The 22,977-nt window shown below is 39.6% G+C and overlaps 1 protein-coding gene across 1 annotated transcript in view; it reads left to right on the forward strand.

The window, feature by feature from the left end:
- The first annotated feature begins 1,569 nt into the window (after positions 1 to 1,569).
- prss56 (serine protease 56) overlaps positions 1,570 to 22,977 on the forward strand; it is a 37,029-nt gene continuing 15,621 nt past the window's right edge. Inside the window, exons 1-7 of the mRNA XM_048604571.1 lie at positions 1,570 to 1,579; positions 3,154 to 3,340; positions 4,352 to 4,460; positions 9,914 to 10,073; positions 13,074 to 13,216; positions 17,219 to 17,378; positions 20,248 to 20,436. Coding sequence (XP_048460528.1) covers positions 1,570 to 1,579; positions 3,154 to 3,340; positions 4,352 to 4,460; positions 9,914 to 10,073; positions 13,074 to 13,216; positions 17,219 to 17,378; positions 20,248 to 20,436 — 958 coding nt within the window. The remainder of the gene's footprint in view (positions 1,580 to 3,153; positions 3,341 to 4,351; positions 4,461 to 9,913; positions 10,074 to 13,073; positions 13,217 to 17,218; positions 17,379 to 20,247; positions 20,437 to 22,977) is intronic.

Genomic DNA, 22,977 nt, shown 5'->3' on the forward strand with positions numbered 1-22,977 from the left:
CCAGCCCTGCACCTTGTTGTCTCGGATTCTCCAGCATCTGCAGTTCCTACTACCTCTATTGTTGCTCCACTTGTATTCTCCTACTTCCTGTAGCCGAGTGTATTCACCACTGCCAGGATATTCCAAGATTTCTGACACTAATAACATCTCTAAACCTCAGCTGTTACCTGGTCAAACGTTGACAGTCCAGAGGTGCCATTCATTGTGCGCACAGTGGGAGGGCAACTACAAACCAATTGACTCTTTGTTGAACGTTCATACTATATTGTTATTTAAGAACCAAGTGGCACAGCTTATGTGTGCCTAGCCTTATGCCATTTTATGGTCATGTGTCTAAAGTGGTCTTGTGGCATACGAATAGTATCCCTACTTTTGGGCTAGAAGACCCTGGTTCAAGTCCCACCTGCTCCAGAAGTGTGCTACACTATGTATGACTAAGTTATTGTTACCCTTTCTCCGATGTCCAGTGTAGTCCAGCACCTTCTCATTTCTGAATGTGGGACCATCACATACTGAAAATGTTCAAAACATTCACTTTTATTCAGGAAGAAGGTGATGTTCCTACTGCACAGTGTTCTTATCTTCCTCCATGGAAGACTGCTACCACTCTCCCAGCTCATCCACTGCCATCATGCCCCCACATAGCCTGCTCCAGTTGTACACAGTCCAGCGTGCTAGGATTATGCTGCACTCTCTGTCTGGGCTGTACTGTCAGCGTTCACATCACACAGAAATGATAGGTTAACATACTCCAGCAGACAGTGGGATTTGGAGCAGTCTGACAGTGAGGACAATGGAACTTTTCATGGAACTTTGACATAGGACCTTACTATGCTGAATGCAGCACTATTTGTGTCACAAAGAGACAGTAGGATGCTGTAAGCGTTGTATGAATAATGACACATTCTCCTCCCAGCCTCATATCACTCAAGAAAGGCATCAGTGCACATCAGGGTTTGTTGGCAAATACCTACAGTTCAAGTTGAGAGGAAATCAGTTCTGTGCCCCTGTGCAGCCTATGAGATTTTTCCATTATCTTAGTACTTTATAGTCTACAAACGTCTGTGATTACTTCTGCTTCACAGAGATGACTACATGCAATGACCAATGAAATGATCATGATAGCTTGTGAGCAACATTTACACCCCATAGGGACACTGTTTGCATTCACCTTGTTCTGTGCAAGTGCATGATTGATGTACTTGTCCCTTAAAGCTACCTGGCTGTGTGTCTGCTGTAAAATGCAAGGCAATTCAGAACAATTGTGGGCATTTAAGTTCTGGCTGAGAGGGCAAAGTGCAAAAAGGCAAGACAAGGCAAGGCAGGAATGTTGTGAACATCAACATAGGCACAAAGGGAGTGAGCACTAAGACAGTAGACAAGCAGCTCTGAGATGCACCCTGGTCAAATCCATGAAATAGATACCTGTCCCTGTGTGCAAGATGCCCTGGCAGCAGAATTGCAATGAACAATGCTGGGATGTTCCACAGTGCAGCATTGCAGTATTGAAGTGCAGAACGTATTGTACGTGAGTTGGAGCTGTGACTTAATGATGCGGTGAGGCTGAGCATGTCGAATGGTAAGGTCTGATGTATCCATCATTGCCCATGGGCCAAGCTTTGAGATGTTGATGCCTAGTGTCTAAGATGGATATTGGAGTAGCAAGTGGTGAGCTGGATTCACCAAGTAACTGTTCTGACTTACATGTTGGGAATTGTCACCATCTAGTTTCTATCCAGCAGGTGGGAGAATGAAAAGCTACATATTAATGAGGTGAAATTAGGTAGTAATGAGAATAATGAGGGGAGGCGATGGCCTAGTAGTATTATCGCTGGACTGTTAATCCAGAGACCCAAGGAACGTTCCTGGGACCTGGGCTTGAATCCCACCAAGGCAGATGGTGGAATTTCAATTCAATAAATATCTGGAATTAAGAGTCTAATGGTGACTGTGAATCCATTGCCAATTGTTGGGAAACCCATCTGGTTCACTAATGTCCTTTAGGGAAGGAAACTGTCATCCTTACCTGGTCTGGCCTACATGTGACTCCAGACCCACAGCAATGTGGTTGACTCTTAACTGCCCTCTGGGCAATTAGGGATGGGTAATAAATGTTGGCCTAGCCAGCAATGCCCTCATCTCGTGAATGAATAAAGGAAAAAATGGAATTTCATACGTGCTAATACATGCAAATAGGCCTCTCACTGCTCACTATGAGAATCTCATTTCACTGTTGAATCATCCTACCAAGAAACTATACTAAACAATGACTATAACCTTCTTGACATATTTGATGGAATATTCTGTTTTTTCATGAATGGATTGGAAGATTGTATGTACATTTAAAATAGAATTGTCACGCTATGACTATCCTCAATTATCATTTATTCATGAATATAATATAATCTAGAATTGATTCTTATAACAAATATTCATAAGCAAGCATTAAAACTTTGCAATCTCACACTTACATCCTCAAGAAACCACAAACCGATAACGATATCCTAGAATTCTTAAATGACAAGGTGTAGAGCTGGATGAACACAGCAGGAAAGCTGACGTTTCGGGTCTGGACCCTTCTTCAGAAAAAGGGTCCGAAGAAGGGTCCAGATCTGAAACGTCAGCTTTCCTGCTCCTCTGATGCTGCTTGGCCTGCTGTTCATCCAGCTCTACACCTTGTTATCTCAGATTCTTCAGCATCGGCAGTTCCCACTATCCCTAGAATTCTTAAGTTAGGATTCTGTATGCTGATATTGTTTAGATTAAACAGGTTATTTCAGCTATAATATTCTATCCTAAGATAATATTGCTCATCTGAAAACTCTTCAGGGTAGAAGGACTGTTGCAGGACCCAGTCTGTATCTAGTAACACTCACTTAGTTTCTTCAATGATCTGAAGTGTCTCTTTGTTGACATTTTAAGGTGACAATAGGTTCAAATGAATATGTTTGCCTTACTGTGGAGTAAAGATAATAAAACCATTTACAACACGAAACCAGCATGTAAAGCTGGGCTTCCATAATCCATAGCAGGATGTAAGCTACAATTCCCTGACACTGTTGGGCTTTTTTTGGTGGGAGGTGTGGGTGGGTAATTTTTGTTGTAGAATGCAGCATGTTTGATATGGTTATGTAAATATTCTCTTCCTTTCAGTCACTTGTGGTCAAAAAGCAGCGACAACCAATTACACTGTTGCCATGGGGAGGATTGTTGGTGGGAACAGAGCAGCTCCTGGGAGCTGGCCATGGCTGGTATTGTTAAAACTGAATGGGAATGTGATGTGTGGAGGCGTATTGGTGCACCATTCATGGATTATGACAGCAGCACATTGCTTCACAGGGTGAGATTGTTTCTGATGCTATGGAGAACGACCAGAAATAAACTTAATATGAATCAAAAGCCAATAAAGAACTATTATTTATAGATGTCCTTGTAACTTTTTGTAGGTTGAATAACATCATTTACCAGTGTACTGACGTGAGCAAGTTTACATGGGGAGAGGGTCTGGCTGGCACAGACACACACCCAATAGAAATTTCCCAGGTTACTTACCCATCCTGGAGTCCCCAGGAGGTGATCTGGTTCTAGTTTGAACTGCTGTGTTCAACAAGTAGTAACAACCTGCACAAAGCCAACAGGGATCCTTTTTAACATATGCATGTTACAGATTTGTGGGCCTACTGCTATTTCACTCAGAGCCATGAACGAGAAGGGACAGTGAATTTCTTACCAGGCTAACCCAGTAAAGAAGTGGATTGAGGATCAAAAAGACAAGTTTACACTTTTTTAAACTATCTGCTGTGGACATATAATAAATACTGGGGCTTCCAAGGTACAATGTCTCCATGTCTTTCTAATCATGGACAGCTTTGTCATGAGAGATCAATCTTAGAGGACAGCTTCTGGAGCCCATCTTGCTGATCTTACATGTGGCATTTAAATGAGTCCTGGGATTTAGCGAATATTTAATATTTAATCTGAGCATCCATCACTGGGGCAGACAATTCCCAAGATTAATAACCCACTGATATACCCTCACCTCAGTTCTAAAAGACTGTCTCCTTAACCTGTGACTATGCTCTTCGTTCTAGACTCTCCAGCAGGGTAAAATGTCTTAGTATCTATACTGTCAACCCCTCTAGGAAAGTCATATATTTCCATAAAGGTATCCCTCTATCTCTTAGACTGCAGCAAATAAAGCCCCATTCTATTCAATAACAAGTATATCCAATTGTCCTGTGATATCACCAAACCCAAAAAGTTCTTCATTGTCTATCAAGTAGTTTGGGATATCCCAAGATTGTGGAAGATATGACATAAATGAAAGTCTTTTCTTTGCTTTTACATTCAGGAACAGAAATGAGAATTACTGGCAAGTAGTTGTTGGTGAATATGACTTGAAAAAGCAAGGTACTGAAGAAAGAATTTTGCAAATCAACCGGATCATCACACACCCCAAGGTAAAGTGGTTCATTCAAAATTTGCACCCTGAATTTTATTGACTTGTACATTAACTCAGTATACATTAGGAAAGCTCCTGGTCAGACGCAGGGAAAGTTATATGTGCTTGGGAATTGCAGGATTGCTTTTCGAAATGGAAATTCTGTGTCACTAATTTGATTGAATATTTTGAAAATTTCACAAAGTTGCCAGATGACAAGTAGCCCTACGTCTGTCTTTATTTCCAACAAGTATTTTATAAAGTGGCCAATAGGAGGCTATTAAGGTGAAATTTCATGTGGAGGAATTAATGAGCAAAGTTTCTGTTGGATATGTTGTACTCTGGTAATCAGAAGACACAGATTTATGAAAGTAGATTCTACAATTCCAGCCTCTTCATCAGCCCCAAGTTTTACCACGGTGACCAATCTGACCAACTTAATGGAAAATTTAAGCTGTTAATTAAGCTAAAAGGAATTACTGGAAATAAAATGCACCAATGCAGTATTTCAACTGGTGCTAAGAAGCTAAAAGAAAACACTATAAAGAAAAGCATGGCACATTTAGGGATCTTGGAGGCTTTGCTGCTAAGAGAAACAACATAACCAAAGCGATGGGACTTGTTTTGTGGCCATGCAATGAACAAGAAAAGCCTTTCTCATTGTCACGCAGACAGACTATAAGTCATAAATAGCAACACATATACACAGAGAGAGGAAGATCAGCCATTGTAGTACAAAAAAGGCCCTTTGAAAAGTTGAGAAAAGACTTTCCAAAGTAATTATACTGGATTATGTGTATAGTTTTCTTTAAATCTTATTGATTAAACATCCAAAATGTTAATGAAGTGCATTAAATGTTATCAATTTATTTGAAGTAGAATAGTTATAACTATCATTAGTTGACTGTATCACTACACTGCAGTATCAAGACAATACAACATTGAATATTTACTCAGAGTAGTTATCATGTATATAATGAGATAATTCTCTTTGATTGTTGTATATTCTATAAAACAGTATTCATTCCTATAATGTAATTTAGAGTTAATTTTTACAATAAATGTTAATAAGCAATTATAAAAAAGTTGCAGTGTCATATTAAATTCTCACATGCGCACATTTAGGTCACAGTATCCTCTAATCAAATTAGGATTCTAAGTGCTGATATTGATAAACTTAAATAAAAATGCTTCTGCTATAATAAACTTGTAGCTATATGCTACTGACAATAAGTTTGCTGGTTTAAAACCTCCTGAGGGAGACATTTCATTGGAGGACATACTCTATAGGGTGTAAAGCTGACTAAGTGCATTTAATGATCTGAAATTTCTCTTAGTTGAGATTGACAATAAATTTGACCTTGCCAGCTGATAAAGATAGTAGAACTATTAATAGTACTTTACCATTGGTGGCTGTGGCTTCACCTACTTTGACTCCATGCTCTGAAATTCCTTCCCATGAGCTGGGTTTTCAGCTTGCAGACAGGGACGAGGAGGTGTGAAATTTCCTAACCTGCCTGGGGAGAAAATGCCCTGAGTAGCATGATTTTAAGTCCATGAAGCAATTGTTTTGTTCCACAGCAAGGTCTACAGTCCCCAGATACAGTTCAGAGGCGGCCACAGGGGTTAACAAGTGCTGAGGTGAGCTAACTAAAAGTTCTGAGTTCTCTAGAAAATCATCAAACACTATTGTGTTATTAAATATACTCTAGCCCTCATCCCTCACTTCACTTAGTCCCAGTTACACCCCATGCTTCATAACCCATATACCTACCCACACCCAATGGCCATTTATAGCCCCTATGCTAATTTAGTGCCAACTCATGTCAATCCATTTCCTTCACTCACCAATCACCCTTTGACCTTACACCATTCACGCCCCTACTCACCTACCCTCCTCTCTCAGTAACCACCATGAACAGACCTCAAGAGCTATGTTAAATATCTTATCAATTTCACTGTATAAAAAGAAAACTTTCATTCATTAAAGCCCTTTCAATACATTTAAATCCCTTCAAGTATTTAACTCCTTCTAAGAAGAAACATTTGTATTCACAACCACACATTAACATGCCCATGTAGGGTGTGTTTTGGCAGGGGTCACCTAAAATAGGTTGGGTGGCTAGCCCAGAACCCTCTTGCACACCCCATAATATGTTACAGGGGAAGATACCAAAATTACCACTAGCCCATATTTAAATACATAACTAAGGGTCATTTAGGTTAGTTAACAGTCTATTTACCTGAATAATAACCAGGCCAGATCAAAATGTGATTTGCATGGGCAGTTGGGTGGAAGTGGGCAGGATGTTTTTAAAGTTCTACATGAGGAAGTGTGGGAAGGAAGAGGGAGCATATAATTTTGGGCATGCCTTCCGCACATCGAAGGCATTTCCCCAAGATGTCATTGCCCCTTCCTTCCATATTGTCTGCCCGACAGAACATAGTACAACATTTCCTCCCATTCCTTCCTGGGCTGTCAGATCTCTCCCAGCACCTACGGAAACCATGTTCCTCTTTGAGAGCCTTCCTGTACTCACTGTAGCACTTACTACTGAGCTCTGGTACTGTAGGCACTGATGGAACTGCTGGCCAATCAGATTGGTTGGTAGTTCATGCGGGAGGGTCATCCTCTCACTGAGGGGTGGGAGTCCCATTTTTAACCACTTTAGCCCACCTGCAGTGTTGTATGGCTACAGTGTGGCATTGTATGGAACAAATCACCTTCCAGTTTTTGCCGTCAGCCCCACCATCCCCCCCATAAAATGGAGTCCCTTGTTAGTTAATTACCTTGCTAAGGCTGCTGAACAGGATACAGAAATGAGGTTTAGGTTGACACTCACAGCCAGTATCTCCCAGGTATTTGAAAAGTGAGTTTTAGAATTTTGACAAATAATTTTTAAAAATACTCCTATTGTGCAAAATATAGTTCTCAATGGTTACAATTTATAGTTCAACAAACCTGGAGAAATGTAACAGACTCAAAGCCAGCAAATCCCCAGAACCTCGGGACCTATACCCTAGGTTTCTAAAAGTGGTAGCTGCTGAGATAGTGGATGCACTAGCTATGAGTTCCAAAAGTCCTAGGATTCTGGAGCAGTTCCAGCAGATTACGAGTTTACAAAAGTAAGGCCACTGTTCAAGACAGGAGGAAGAATGAAACATGAGAACTACAGACCCATTAGCCTCGATGTCAATCGTTGGGAATGTATTGAAATTTGATACGACTGATGTCTTCGAAAAGCATATTTCAAATTAAGTCAACATGGTTTTATGACAGGGAAATCGGTTTGACAAATTTATTGGTTTTGTGAGGATGTAACCAGTAAGATAAATAAAGGGAACCAATAGATATAGTAAAATTTGAACTTTCAGAAGGCATTTGATAAGGTATCGCACAAAATATTACTACTCAGGATAAGTGTTCATGGAGTTGGAAATTATACATGAATAGAAGTTTGATTCACAGACAGGAAATAAAAAGTAGAGATAAATGGGGTATTTTCAAGTTGGGAGGTTGTGACTAGTGGGGTGCTGTAAGGATTAGTACTGAGACCTTTGTTAAATCAATATTAATGATTTAGACTAGCAGATAGAGGACAATATAATGATAATACAAGGCCAGGTGGAGACACAAGATGTTCGGAGAGCACAAAGCTGTTTGGTGTGGCACGGTGGCTCAGTGGTTAGCACTGCAGCCTCACAGAACCAGGGACCCGGGTTTGATTCCAGCCTCGGGTGACTGTCTGTGCGGAGTTTGCACATTCTCCCCATGTCTGCGTGGGTTTCCTCCGGGTGGTCTGGTTTCCTCCCACGGTCCAAAGATGTGCAGGCTAGGTGGATTGGCCATGCTTAATTGCCTGTAGTGTTCAGGGGTGTGTGGGTTATAGGAGGATGGGTCTGGGTGGGATGCTCCAAGGGTCGGTGTGGACTTGTTGGGCCGAAGGGCCTGTTTCCACACTGTAGGGAGTCTATGAAAGAAATATAGATATTTTAAATAAGTGGACATGAGACAGATAGAATAAAATGTAGGGACATATGAAGCTATCCACTTTGGTGTCAAAACAGGAAAAGTGATTTTTAAAAGCCATGAACTTGTAAATGTTGATATTCAGAGAGCTTTAGGTGTACTCATGAAAGGAATGCAAAGAGTTAACATGCAAATGTGGCAAGCTATAAGGGTAGCAAATGGCAATGTTGGCCTCTATTACGAGGGAGTTGCAATGCAAGAATACAGAAGTTTTTCATAATTACACAAGACCATTTCTGGAAACCGTGTGCAGTTTTGGTGACCATATTGAAAGGAGAAAATACTTATACTGGAGGCAGTGTAGCAATGACTCAACAAATTGGTTCTTAGGAAGTGACAGTTGTCCTACGATGAAAGGTTTGGTAAATTGGGTGGTCGCTATACTCTGGAGTTTAGAAGAATAAGAGGTGACCTCATTGAAACATTCAAGATTATGAAGCAATTTGAAAGACAGGTACCAAGATGTTGCTTCTTCTGCTAAGGAATGTAGAACAAGGGGCCAATCATTGAGGACTGACATGAGGGGAAATTTTGTCATCAGAAGGGTTGCAAATCTTGGTAATTATCTACTCAAGCAAATCGAATGCTTCATTATAAATACATTTAAAGGTTAATAAAGACAGCTTTTTGGTCTCATTGGGACTCAAGAGATATGGGCAACAGGAGGAAAGTAGAGTTGAACCTCAAGATCATCCACGTTTTTATTGGTTGGTGGAACAAGCTAAATGAGATATCTGGTCCTCCTCTGCTCCTATTTCTCATGTTACTACTTTCTCATGTTCTCATATGAGGTCTAGGATGGGATATCTGAATTGGTATTTCAACAAGAAATAGTAAGTTTGAACTTTTCAACTTACTTTTAAAACATTATGATGACTGTCCTTGATTACTCCCAGCAACTTGAAATATTCGCTCATTATCCATCACACATGATTCCATAACAATAATCAGATCATATCTTCTGTTATCTATGACTTTCTGCAAAATAAATACAATAATCTTTCACATCAAATTCGTTGAACCCAATAATTGAGTATTGATGTGCACCATACAGTTCAAGTTTGGTGTTTTACATATTGAAAAAAATGTCTTCCACATCTTCACTATCCATTAACAAATAGCTTATATGGAATGTTAACTGAAGTTGAGTAGATTCCTGACTTCCCCAGCTGTCCTTGCTTTAAAAATTCTAGTGCATTCTAGAGATGAAAGGGCATACACATGCTACCCAGGTGGGTAATTTTTAAAGCACACCTGCTCCCATATTTTCTCCTGTTGGGCAATTGGAACTCCTTTCACTATGTCTGGATTAAAGTTAATAATAGTAAAGCTAATTCAGAATATGAGGAAACAGTTCATGTTCATGGAAAATGTTGAATTCAGAGTGAGATTCACCACAAATTTTCAAGGTATCTAGTAGGTTATATGTTTATTTATTCTAGTTTAACCAAAGGACGTTCAACAATGACATTGCCCTCCTGGAATTGACCGTACCTATAGCCATATCAGAACATGTGAACTTTGTGTGTTTGCCGGAAAGCATTGGAGAGCTTCCTCCTGGGACAATGTGTTACATTGCAGGCTGGGGATCACTCTATGAAGGTAAAGTGGAAAAGCAAGTTCAAATTACTGACCACTGTTTTTGGTTTAATTCTCATAATATTCAATGCTGGAAAATTAGATGAGTGTAGCCTGATCTTTGTTGACCAAGTGCAGATACGATGGGCCAAATGGCTTCCTTCTGTCCTGTTAACATCTAAGAACCTATGAGTTCATTCTACTTGTGCTCTACTGATTTGACAATGTAGTTGCTGTGTTCATTGTTATTTCAAAGTCATCACTGAAATTACTAAGACCACTGGATCTCTTCAAATATTTATTCATAATTATCACAATATCTTTCATGTAGTGCCTACATCAGCCATTTCTCGTCCTTTGTGAAAGGACATTTTTCATATTAGCTTTTACCCACAATGGCTGCACTTACAAATCATACATTTGAGGTGCCATATCAAAGATTATAGTGGAAAATAGAATCCCATGGTGTTGAAGGTAACAAATTGGCATGAATAGGAGACTGGCTAGCAGGAAACAGACAGTAGATGTAAATGAGATAGCAGGAACTGCAGATGCTGAAGAATCTGAGATAACAAGGTGCAGAGCTGGATAAACACAGCAGGCCAAGCAGCACCGAAACGTCAGCCTTCCTGCTCCTTTGATGCTGCTTGGCCTGCTGTGTTCATCCAGCTCTGCATCTTGTTATCTCTTATTATAGTAGATGTAAATGGATCATTTTCTAGTTAGCAAGAAATAACAAGTGGGTGTGCTGGGATCTGTGCTGTGGCTTCCACTGTTTAAAATTTATATAAATGATTTGGATGAAGATACTGAAGGCATGGTTGCTAAATTCTCTAAGTACCTAAAAATAAATAGAAAAATAAGCTGTGCAGAGAATAGAAGAGGCTACAACAGGTAATATATAGGTCATGTGAGTAGGTAAAGATCTGGCAAATGAAATATAAAGTGATAAAATCTGAAATTATCCATTTTGGCAGGAAGAATAAAAAAGATGTGTATTATCAAAATAGTGAAAGATTGCATAGCTCTGAGATGTACTGTCTTAGGATTACAAAGGGATAGCATGCAGATACAGCAAGTAATTAGGAAATCAAAAAGAATGTTATTATTTATTGCAAATGGGACTGAATACAAAATTAGGGAAGTCATGCTTTAGTTGTACAGGGCTTTGTTAAAACCAGACCTTGAGCAGTGTGTAAAATGTTATCACCTTATTTAAGAAAGGATGTAAATGCATTGAAAACAGTTGAGAGAAGATTTACCAAACTAATACCTGGAAAGGCAATTTGTCTTATTAGGAAAGATTGGAGAGAGACCGGGTTTGTATCCACTGGAGTGTAGAAGACTGGGAGTGACTTGATTGAAACATAAGATCCCAAGGAGCTTGACAGGTACTTATGAAAAGGATGTCTCCTTTTGTAGGAGAATCTAGAAATAGAGGTTATTGTTATAACATAGAGAGTCACACATTTAAGACAGATATAAGGCAATTTTTTCACCGTATGACATAAATCAATCTTTGGAGCAGAGTCCGCAAATATTTTTTAGGCTGAAGTAGATAGATTTTTATTAAGCACAGGATAACAGGTTAAGCAGGAATACGGAGTCATGAGATCAGTCATAATCGTATTGAATAGTGGAGCAGGCTCAAGAAGCTGACTGGCCTATGCCCGCTCCTGTTTCATATGTTTGTATGTTTATACAGTGCTATAAGGATTTGTACATTATAACATAATTTTGAGAGAGTGGTATTCAAATAAAGACTGTTGATCTGCTTTCTAACCTCTTTTTCATTTACTATTTTCCTATATGTCAGTTCTAGCGTAACTTTCAAACACCTGCCTTCCTCCCCTTCCCAAACGACATACTCTTTGGAAATATTTGTTTAGTATCATGCAAATCCTGATTACAAAAATATGTCAATCCTTGACATCATTCAGGTTAGTTATATATTAAAAGTGCCATGAATTGAAGGAAAATTGCTGAAAAAATAATCACCATAACTTTTTGTTACAAACTCCTCAGGATGAACACAAGAGTGCCAAATTTCAAATGACCACAATTTATGTTGAAGGAGAAACTGGCACCGATTAGTTGGCAAATTGAATCTAATTGACTGAGATGTTGCCATGGAAAAAGCAACAAGGAACCAAAGGTTTCCCAAGTTTGTGTAATTCAATAAAAGCACAAAGCTTGAGCATATTCTCTTTGTTTCTTAAATGGTTCCTTGCACATGATGTTTTCAGAAAGTGTAAATGAGTCATGTTATAAACTCAATGGATTATCTTAAATGCTAACTCTATGTGCTATAAGACTGGCCTTATCAACGATCTTGTTAAAAAGTGCCATTTGCTCACCTTGTAGGCCTGATTCAGAATTCGGACACATCAAAGCTATCCTGATCACATCGTTGTTTGCTGTGAACTGCACAAATTTGCGAATGGGCTAAAGAGTTGCTTCTTTTCATGTGTTTCTGGTCATCTCAATTTGCCTTGGAAAAGCAAACAAACTGAAAACTTTCCAACAAATCAAATGGAATGTTTCTTCAGTGGCTTGTAATTAGCAGAGTATGTACAATACTCAACCAGACCATCTCGCGAAACCCAAAGCAAAAGGCCTCCTGCTAGAAGTAAATCTGTATTTGGGCAGTTTCTGTTTAATGCTTTGGGACCCATTCTCTGCAAATTAAAGAAGAATATGTAATCCTTGTGCCTTTTTTGAATTACCCGGACATTTGGAGAAATTATAGTTCTCTCCTTCTTTCTCCAAGTAATGCCTCCTCTAATCAACACTGTTTTCTCCTGCTGCATGAGTTGTTCTGACCATTTGAAATTTAACATTCTTACATTTGTCTTCATGTGTGCAAACAAAATGTTCAGCAACATATCTCTATTTTCAACAGTACTCAAGTTCAATACTTGCAAGTAACTGCAGGAAAATTGTGCATCTGGATTGGCAACACTCCATTAATGAAACAGTAAACATGTTTGTTGAATTGTGGTTCTCTTTTCTTCACATAAACAGATGGACCATATGCAGATGTGCTAATAGAAGCAAAAGTGCCTTTGCTGGGTCAGAGTACATGTAGATCTGCACTAGGAAAGGAGTTGGTCACCAGTCAAATGTTTTGCGCTGGGTATCTATCCGGCAATGTGGATTCCTGCCAGGTAAGCTATCCACCATCAAAACACAGGATGCTGGAAATCTGAAATAAACGCAAAAATGCTGGAAGTACTCAGCAGGTCAGGCAGCATCTGTGGAGGGAGAATTCACACTAATAGTTCATCAGTCTGAAATATAAACTTTGCTTTTCCAATGATGCTGCTTGACTGTTGAAATGTTCCAGCATCTGATAGTTTTACTCAGGATATCTACAAGGTTGGTTCATATGTGACAGTGGTAGGTGAAAGAGATATAACTACACTTTGCGTTGCATTAACATTTATAAAACCTGACTGTTAAGGAGAATTAAATGGGATTGAAATGGACAGTTCTAATGTGAAATTAGTGGTAACACAGAAAAACTTGGCCAAGTGGCCTTGTTTAGCATTGAAGATTTTTTGCTAAGTAACACAGATTAATGTAAATGTGCAAATCCAGGTTTCTGTCAAAATTTAAAGAAGGTTCAATAAAGAAAGTTAATTGGATGAAACACTGTCCAGAAACAGAACTTTGGTTACTGGGAGCACATTTCAGAATCAAGGGTGAACTCCCCAGGATCAACTAGTGGATAGAAAATGTTGGGAATGCACATGTGCAAGTCAGATACTGCATGAATTACTCGCCAAATCACATGGTGACCAAGGTGGAAACTCTAGAGTCTGGTGTGACCTTCCAGGGTCAAATGTTCAGGTGCCAACTGGACACTACTTCAGATGCTGCAAACCAGGAACTTCCCCTCCATTCTGTGGTGGTCCCCTCTGAACCCCAGAGGTGTCTCCTAAGAAATCCAAGCTGGTCTCCTGCTTCATCAAAGCTGGAGGATGTATATTATCACCCAAATTGCTTATCATTTGAACCCACAGTATTTTGTCAGTTGTTGCAGTCAGCAGACTTCGCGACTCCTGCTGTCAGGTTAGATATAATTTGTCAGAGCCCTGGGTCCACAAAAGTCACCAGAATATGCTAGTCAGCAGGATGTCTCCATCCTAGCTCCAGAAGTTGGGCCTGATCCAGATGCAGTGAGGACAAGAGACAAAAAACTTCTGAGGTCACATCCATGGTATAGATGTTCAATCTTTGCACAGAGTAAACAAATGTGTGGAATATATATTCATTTGCAGTATTCTAACATATATTGTGGGTTTATTGTCCCAACTGGACAGGATAAGTTCTCCAAATTTAAATATATGGAACAACTTCAACCAGAAAAAGAAGACATCGTGTTATAATTACTACATCTTGGAACCTTTGTCCTAAACAGCAAAGTGGGTGACTAGAGATCGACTCATCCATCAGGGAGCCACACACCTATTTGGTGGAGATTGCAGTTGAGGCACTGCAGATGAATCTCAGGGACACTGAGGGTCTTGTAGAGGAATCAGACTCTAGGAGGCCCAATCGCTGATTGCCACACACACACCCTATGACACAAGGTTGGAATCTGTCGTGTAACTACTGGCTCAAGGGAGACAAGGTCTGTCTTGCGCCTGGGGTTCTCAGAAGCATGACAGAATATGTTAGGGAGTGAGGTTGGCAATGGTAAACTCCCATCAATTTACCATTAGCGCGGAGCTGAATGGAGGAAACAGGTCCACATTTTGCAGCCCATAGTGTTGGAAAAGTTTTCAGTGAGGGTTGCTCGGGCCTTATTTCAATCTGCAGCACTGCAGGGCAATTGAGCATGTAAGGTGCATCAGGAACAGTTTCAGGATTTGGAACAACTCTGTAGTATCCACCAGGAAATGGACTCCTCAATACAACTCATACATCTTGAACACAAGAAACAGTTTTGCAGCAACATCCAGGAGGCAGTGAGTGAAGATTGTACATGCCTGATTTTGCAGTTGGGTTTCTGAAGCATAAGAATCTCGAATGGGAATTTAACTTGGGAAGCGAAAGTTAATTTTGGTGAGAAGGGTTATTTTATGTGATTTAAGTGTGTGTAAACAGTCTTCTGGCAACCTAGCAGCAAGAAATTGACCTCTTCATTTGATGAAGGAGGACTTAATTGTGAAAGTTTATCTCAAAAGCAAAAATCTGATTTTTGGATTCTCACCTAAATAAATCATCACAGTCGCATTATTCTCAACCTGTGGAGGGGAAAATTGTGCCCATCATTTCCCAAAGTTTCCCAGTGAATGAGGGTTCAGATTTGGGGTGTGAATTCATTCAATAAGCCATAGCTTTCTTTCACAAATAATGCTCTAGTATGCTTTAATGCTTTATGTATTCAAATATGGAATACATTTAAGGATGGGGCAATTTAATTTAACTCAATTTTTTATGAGTTTCGTTTCTTACCTGTTTGTTCGATAATGTTTTTTATTAATGAAGGAACATATTCAATTTTCTTTGTCCTGGTCAAATTTGATTTTAATTTTATGAATTGGGCAATTCCCCAGAGCATTCAACAAAACTGCAGAGAGAGATTAAGGATCCAGAAAGGCTCCCTGTCCAGTCAGCAGTAAACTGGTTGACTCTCAACTACCCTCTAGGCAATTAGGGAAGGGCAATAAGGGCTGGCCCACCCAGCGATACCCTCATCCTGTGAATGAATTTAAAAAAACTGCCACATTACAGTCAATGTTCAACAAACCTCATATTCAATTTTAGGTAATATTGAGTTTAAAACTGTGCATAGTGGGCAGGTAAAGACATATTTGAAAACATAGTGGGCAAAGGTTTGCTTTTGGGAAAGAGCTGAGTTGCTGAAATCTGAAAATATTCTACAGGAACTAACTCAAAAATGTAACACTTTGAGGCCACGTTTCACAACCTAGTGTTCCAGTTTCATGCTGTGAAAGCAGATATTAGAAAGTCAGATTATGAGGCAAGAGCATTCCATTTTCAAACACTTGTGGTCAGAATACAGGTGTTGCTGGCAACCTTGTATTTTTATTGCCCATTGCCAGTCACTATAGAAAGGTAGTTGTGGGCCTTCTCCTGGAACTACTGCAGTCCTTTTGTATCGGTGCTCCCATGATTGTGCTGGGGAGGGGAGGGTTGCTCTGTAACTTCAATCCGGCTTTGAGGAAGACACAGTAATGTATATCCAAGTCAAGATAGTGGGAAGTATGGATGGTGGCATAGAAGTGCTGGTGTTCCATGGGCTTGCTGTTGTTGTCTTTCTTGGTGGTAGAAGTCACAATTTTTGTCTAATATCATGGGGGAACACAATAGGGAATTAGAGATAACAAGGTGTAGAGCTGGATAAACACAGCAGGCCAAGCAGCATCAGAGGAGCAGGAAAGCTGACGTTTCGGGTCTGGACAGTTCCTACTATCTCTGAAACAATAGGGAATCAGCAGCCTTCACATTCAAATTCTTACAATGGATTCCCATTCGATAAAACTTTATATTGCAAGCATTAAGTGAAAAATTTGTCAAGAGTAGAGTCACTTTTCCTACTGAAAGATGAATTAAATTGAACGCGTTATTCAACATCAAGTCATATTGACTCTGAGAACAGGATGATGATGTAAATGATGTTGTTAAAATAGATTTACTCAGCATGAATTCACTGTTAAAAGCATTATTGTTGCAAATAAATGAGAAGATTAAGCTTTTTTGAAGTTTTTTGGGGTTTGGTGACCAGCTGAGTCACAGAACATAAATGTTCAGGGTGGATTTCTGCTTCCTATTGAGTTAACTGTTCACAACGAATTGGCAAAATCACCACCAGATCTGACATCAACAGCTCTCATATGTGACAGCAAACAGGGCTCCTGGTTACTCAACTGCAGCTGTTTCTGGAAGTGTGCATATGTGCAAAGATAATTTAAGGCAAGTTCCATCTTAAGCTATAAGTTGGATAGCTTCCTGACAGTCGCTGTCTGGGCTCCTATGCAAATAATGTGGGCTAGCCATGGGATTGGAAGATGATTGGAAGACAATTATAGGTCTGGGAAATGGAAAAAAAGGGCAAAATTGATTTAAACAATTTTTTACATCTTAAAGATATTATTAGTGCTTGAATAATACATCCTCTTGTCTTCTCCTTTTTATAGGGAGACTCTGGAGGACCATTGACCTGCATAGATCCTGTATCTAAGCAATATTACCTGTATGGGATTACATCATGGGGTGATGGCTGTGGACAGCCAGGAAAACCAGGGGTCTACTCCAGGGTACCCAGTTTTATCAACTGGATTAACAATGAAATAAAAAGTAAATATCTTTATGTTATATCACAAGCTTCCTTTTACAATTGTTCTAAACTGTGTTGTAAGCTGTGGAAGAAGTTGCTTCTGATGAATATATTGTTTCAATGATTTATGTAAGAAGCCTATATGCTATAAAAGGAGAAATGGTGCAGGCCTTTGGGAAAGTCTGGGAGTAGAGCTTATTGGATAGTTTTTTCAAACAGTCAGTACAAACACACTGGGCTATGTGACTTCCTTCTATGATGTAAAAGTTGATGATTCAATGCCAGCCTAGAGAAACATCTAAAGGTAGCCAATAGCTTCAAAATGTTGACAGCATCTCTCAGAAAACTGACAAGAACAGCCTGATCACAAGCTGGTAAGTGTGAAGTAACTTACACATAGTTATACCCAATATTCCTTAAATTTGTAATAAAGCAAAAAGACAGCTGGAAATGAAAACCTGAAATGAGAAAATTAAACATTAAAGTACAAACAAGCAATGTATTTCTAGGAGAATCTGACAGTATTCCCTTCTATGTTGGCATTAATTTGATGCATTCTGAGTCATTTTAAGTATTGTTGGATTTCATGCTTAATCTAATAGCTTTTGGAATTTCAACTAAGCAAGAAAATTATTATTTCTTCTAATTTACTGTAAGTGACAGTCTCCCACATCCAAGCTCCCCCACGATTCCTTTACTGCTTCAGTGCTCTGTACTCAACTGGTCACCATTCCATCTAATTTTCTGAGTGAACCTCCAAGACCTGTGTTTGATAATGACCTCCAGAACTTGAAGTCAATGCTGCAATCAGTATCCGCACAGCCTATAGGAACATTGCAACCAACCCACTTGTATTTCACTCCTCTTCAAATGTTCTAATTCATACTGTCAATTTTCTCTACATCATCCTTCAACTCAATTTCATACTTCTTTTCCTCCAACCAGATTTAAATTGGTTTTCATCTTCTATTCTCCCATGCAAGATGTAATCTTCTTTCCCATAAACTGTTCAAGCTCGTCGTGTCCTTGCAAATCCTCCTCAACACTTCTTCCACATCCTCCATTCAAAACGACAACTTTCTCTACACTCTGTTTCACCTTGCCCTCATCTTCCTTATACACTGTTGAAGATGCTACTCTGTCTCCTCAGTTCATGCTGGTATTTCTCCCCCTATCCTAGTAATGTTGACATTATTATTCCTTCCCAAACTTCAATCTGCATTCTTCTGCTTAGCTTTTACTTCCTTTTCATTTTTTATGAGAAATTTTTTTCTTTCTTCTATTTCCATCCATCATTCCTTCACTGACATTGTTTTTATTTCCTTTTACCTTCTCCTCACTCCTTCATTGCCATCTATTCTCCTTCACTAATATCTATTTTTCTCTTCATTTGTACCATCTCTTCTCTCCCCTTCCATTTACAAATTGTCCCCCTCGTTGACATATATTTCCCCTTCATTTCCAAACATTCACCTTCATTGACATCCATTGTCCCAAACAATTGCCATCCAGAATCACCTTCTTTTCTATCAATCTAAATTATTTCTACTCCAATTTCTTCATTGCTACTTACTGTCTTCTTCTTTATCCACTCTACCCTTCTCCCATTTTACTTGAATCTGGCTGCTACTTGACTGAATTGGCCAATGTTGCTTCGGCTGCTAATAACAATGATTCCAACATTATGTATTGCAAATCAAACTCCTTTTCTCAGAAGAATTCACACCATACTGTACATGGCCTAGAATTCTTTCTATTAATACTGTTGAGAACAGAGTCTGGTCTTTCAGAGCTAGAAGTGCAATGGGATTGTAAAAAAAATTGTACAGATTGGCTGAGAGATTGTACTGATGAGAGAGTGGACTGGTCTTTAGGGACTATTGTCAAAAAATCATTGATGTACTTACTAGGAACCTGAACATTGATCAACAAGAGGAAATTCCGAAGATTAAAGTCTGTAAATGTACAAAGCCAAGCTCTGCAATCAGAGAACTATTGTATGTTGTAATAATTGCATTTTAATATGGGCATACTACACATCTGCTGTTGAAGAGAAAGAGAATACAGTTAGAAATCCCAGCCAAGAACTTCAGGAGCTGATGCAGCATTGTTCTGTTTACAGTTCATTGGTTGCCCTGACAACTTTCTGAATCACAACCGTGGGCAGGAGAATTCTGTTCTTCTTCTTAGTTCTATATGACATTTTCACTTTGTTATGTATTTAGTCTGTACAGCCACCTAGTGATGAATTAGGTAATGCTTGAGTTTCTGCTCACAGCTGAAGTGAACTATTCTGTACTCTCCAAAGGGTATGTGCTTTTGCCTGTATTACACTAAAGTATGAATTCAATATCAGACTGAGAGCTAACTGAACTGCCCTCTTATATTTTTGCCTTGCCTCTGGAAAATAAACGAGCTAGTACAATCAATAACTTTGACTTAATATAGGCCTAACAGACAGAATAACCAGAACACATTACTATGACCACCAGAAATCAATCTCTATAACTCTCAAAACTGTGAGGGCTTATTTGACAGCAATTTATAATGCCTATGTTTTATGACACATATTTCTAAAAAAAACTGATAATACTATCAGATGAATTTTGATCTATGTATAGTTTTAAGAAATATGAAAACTGCAAAACTCAGGAATTAATTTCATCAAGTTGCTACTCTATTCCAACTGAGTATTACAATTTTAGAAAGAAGCAACTGTAAATAAAAATGATTTCTGTTCTGATTCAAGATCAAATTCTAACAGCAAATAAATAATTGTGAGGAACTAAATGTTCATATTGCAAGGTTGTAGAAGATTTTGCTTATGATATTAGTGCAATGTGTTTCTGTCCTTATTTTAAATTAATGTCTTGTTTGGTGTCCTTCCAGAATCTCCTGGAAGTCGAGAGCCAACCTGCTTTGACTTTCATAAACTCTCAGAGATGCAGGACGCACAGCGAAAATCTGAAGTTACCCGACTCTGTGCATTCTATCATAGATTCTGCCCACCTTTATTGGGACCGACAGCTTGCAGTCGATGCATTGAGGAAAAATGCAGAGGGAAAATGAAAAAATGTCGTAAGCTTGTGTTTCTGCATTTTGATTTATAAAAAAAGGGCAAAATGACACATAGGTGTATTTTTGATATTTTCCATGAGTGGGAGGATGGTTGTGGAGATCAAAGGTTACAGAGGACATTGGTACTTGGAACATTTTCAGATGTGGGGAGACCAAAGAAGTTGGATTGTTCTCCCTGAAGCTGGGATAGCTGAGCAAAAGTTTGATAATGTACTCAATATCATTTTTTTGAGGCAATATACAAGGAGAAATTGTTTCTTGTACCAGAAGGACAAATTTTTTTATTCATTTGTGGGACGTGGGTGCCACTGGCTGGCCAGCATTTCTTGCCCATCCCTATCTGTCCTTCAGAAGGTGGTGGTGATCTGCCTTCTTGAACCGCTGCAGTCCACATGTTGTGGGTTGACCCACAATGCCATTAGGGAGGGAATTCCAGGATTTTGACCCGGTGACAGTGAAGGAACAGCGAAATATTCCAAATCAGGATGGTGAGTGGCTTGGAGGGGAACTTAAAGATGGTGGTGTTCCCATATGTCTGCTGCCCTTGTTATTCTGGATGGAAGTGGTCGTGGGTTTGGAAGGTACTGTCTGATGATCTTTGGTGAATTTCTGCAGTGCATCTTGTAGATAGTACACACTGCTGCTACTGAGCGTCAGTGGTGGAGGGAGTGGATGCTTGTGGATGTAGTGCCAATCAAGTGGGCTGCTTTGTCCTGGATGGTGTCAAGCCTCTTGAGTGTTATTGGGGCTGCACTCATCCAGGCAAGTGGGGAGTATTCCATCAAACTCCTGACTTGTGCCTTCTAGATGGTGGATAGTCTTTGAGGAGTCAGGAGGTGAGTTAGTCGCCTCAGTATTCCTAGCCTCTGACCTGCTCTTGTAGCCACTATGTTTATGCGGTGAGTCCAGTTGAGTTTCTGGTCGATGATAACCCCCAGGATGTTGATAGTGAGGGATTCAGTGATGGTCAGACCATTGAATGTCAAGGCATGGTGGTTAGATTGTCTCTTATTGGTGATGGTCATAGCCTGGCATTTGTGTGGCGCGAATGTCACTTGCCATTTTTCAACCCTGGATATTGTCCAGATTTTGTTGCATTTGAACATGGACTACTTCAGCGTCTGAGGAATCTTGAACGGTGCTGAACATTGTGCAATCATCGGCAAACATCCTCACTTCTGACCTTATGATGGAGAGAAGGTAATTGATGGAGCAGCTGAAGATGGTTGGGCCAAGGACACTACTCTGAGGAACTCCTGCAGAGATGTCCTGGAGCTGAGATGATTGGTCTCCAACAACCACAACCATCTTCCTATGTGTCAGGTATGACTCTAACCACCGGAGCGTTTGCCCACTGATACCCATTGATTCCAGTTTTGCCAGGGATCCTTGATGCCACACTCAGTCAAATGCAGCCTTGAGGACAAGGGCTGTCACTCTCACCTCATCTCTAGAATTCAGCTTTTTTGTCTATGTTTGAACCAAGGCTGTAATGATATCAGGAGCTGAGTGGCCCTGGCAGAACCCAGACTGGGCGTCACTGAGCAGGTTATTGCTGAGCAGGTGCCGCTTGAAAGCACTGCTGTGATAACCAGTAGAGAGTAATTGTAGGTGATTGGCTAAGAACAAAAGAGGATGTAAGTATTTATTTTTTAACATAGCAACTTTCTTTGATCTGAAATGGACTGCCTGAAAGGGCAATGATATCATAACATAAGTATTCAAAAGTAAATTGAATGAATACTTGAAGGAAAAGATCCTTTTTTTTCAGCTATCAAGAAGGAATAATGGTAAGGGAATAATTAGATAGCTATGTCAAACAGCTGGTACAAGAATGATGAGCCAAATGTCTCCCTTCTGTGCTTTCTCACCTTGTGATTCTGTGATCTATTCACAGTCAATTTTCATCTTCATAATTTGGGCCATGAGCTGGTGAAATGGAGCAAACACCCAGAATAGAGTCTGTCTGATTTTCATCCCATCAAATTAATTATTCCAGATTCTGCACCAGCTGAGGTCAACATGAAAGACTGTGCTTCTCAACCTTGCCTGAGGCAAGGTGACCCTCAGGTAAAACCATCACCAGTCACATCTCTCTAAAGAGAGAGAAGCCCTATAGCCTAGTAAGAATATGGGAACTTTACCTTTGTAATGGATGAATAAGTTCCACTAGATTACTCCCCAGGTAGTTAGAATAAAACTCCTTTATATGTCTACTATTGATAATCTACTCTCAATATGAAAGTCAAGCCATCCTGGACAACTTTGCAAGTTTTATTATGAGGGTAACAAAGCACAGTGTACAAAAAGTGTATGTAGTTAATCAAGTTTGCTCCTTCATGCAAGTCTTTTTTTAACCCAATCCATGTATGGCATATTCAGCTTGAACTCTGCCCCATTGAGGAGTCAGCCACCTGGATTTATAATGCAATAATCTCGACACGAGGGAGAAAATTTTAATCGCATAAATATGTGTGTTGGGATGAGATAAGATTTGAGTAAGATAAGAGCCCATGGTGTTAGAGGCAAGGTATTAGTATG

The sequence above is a fragment of the Rhincodon typus genome, chromosome 13, assembly GCF_021869965.1.
Source record: "Rhincodon typus isolate 14 chromosome 13, sRhiTyp1.1, whole genome shotgun sequence".
NCBI lineage: Eukaryota > Metazoa > Chordata > Chondrichthyes > Orectolobiformes > Rhincodontidae > Rhincodon > Rhincodon typus.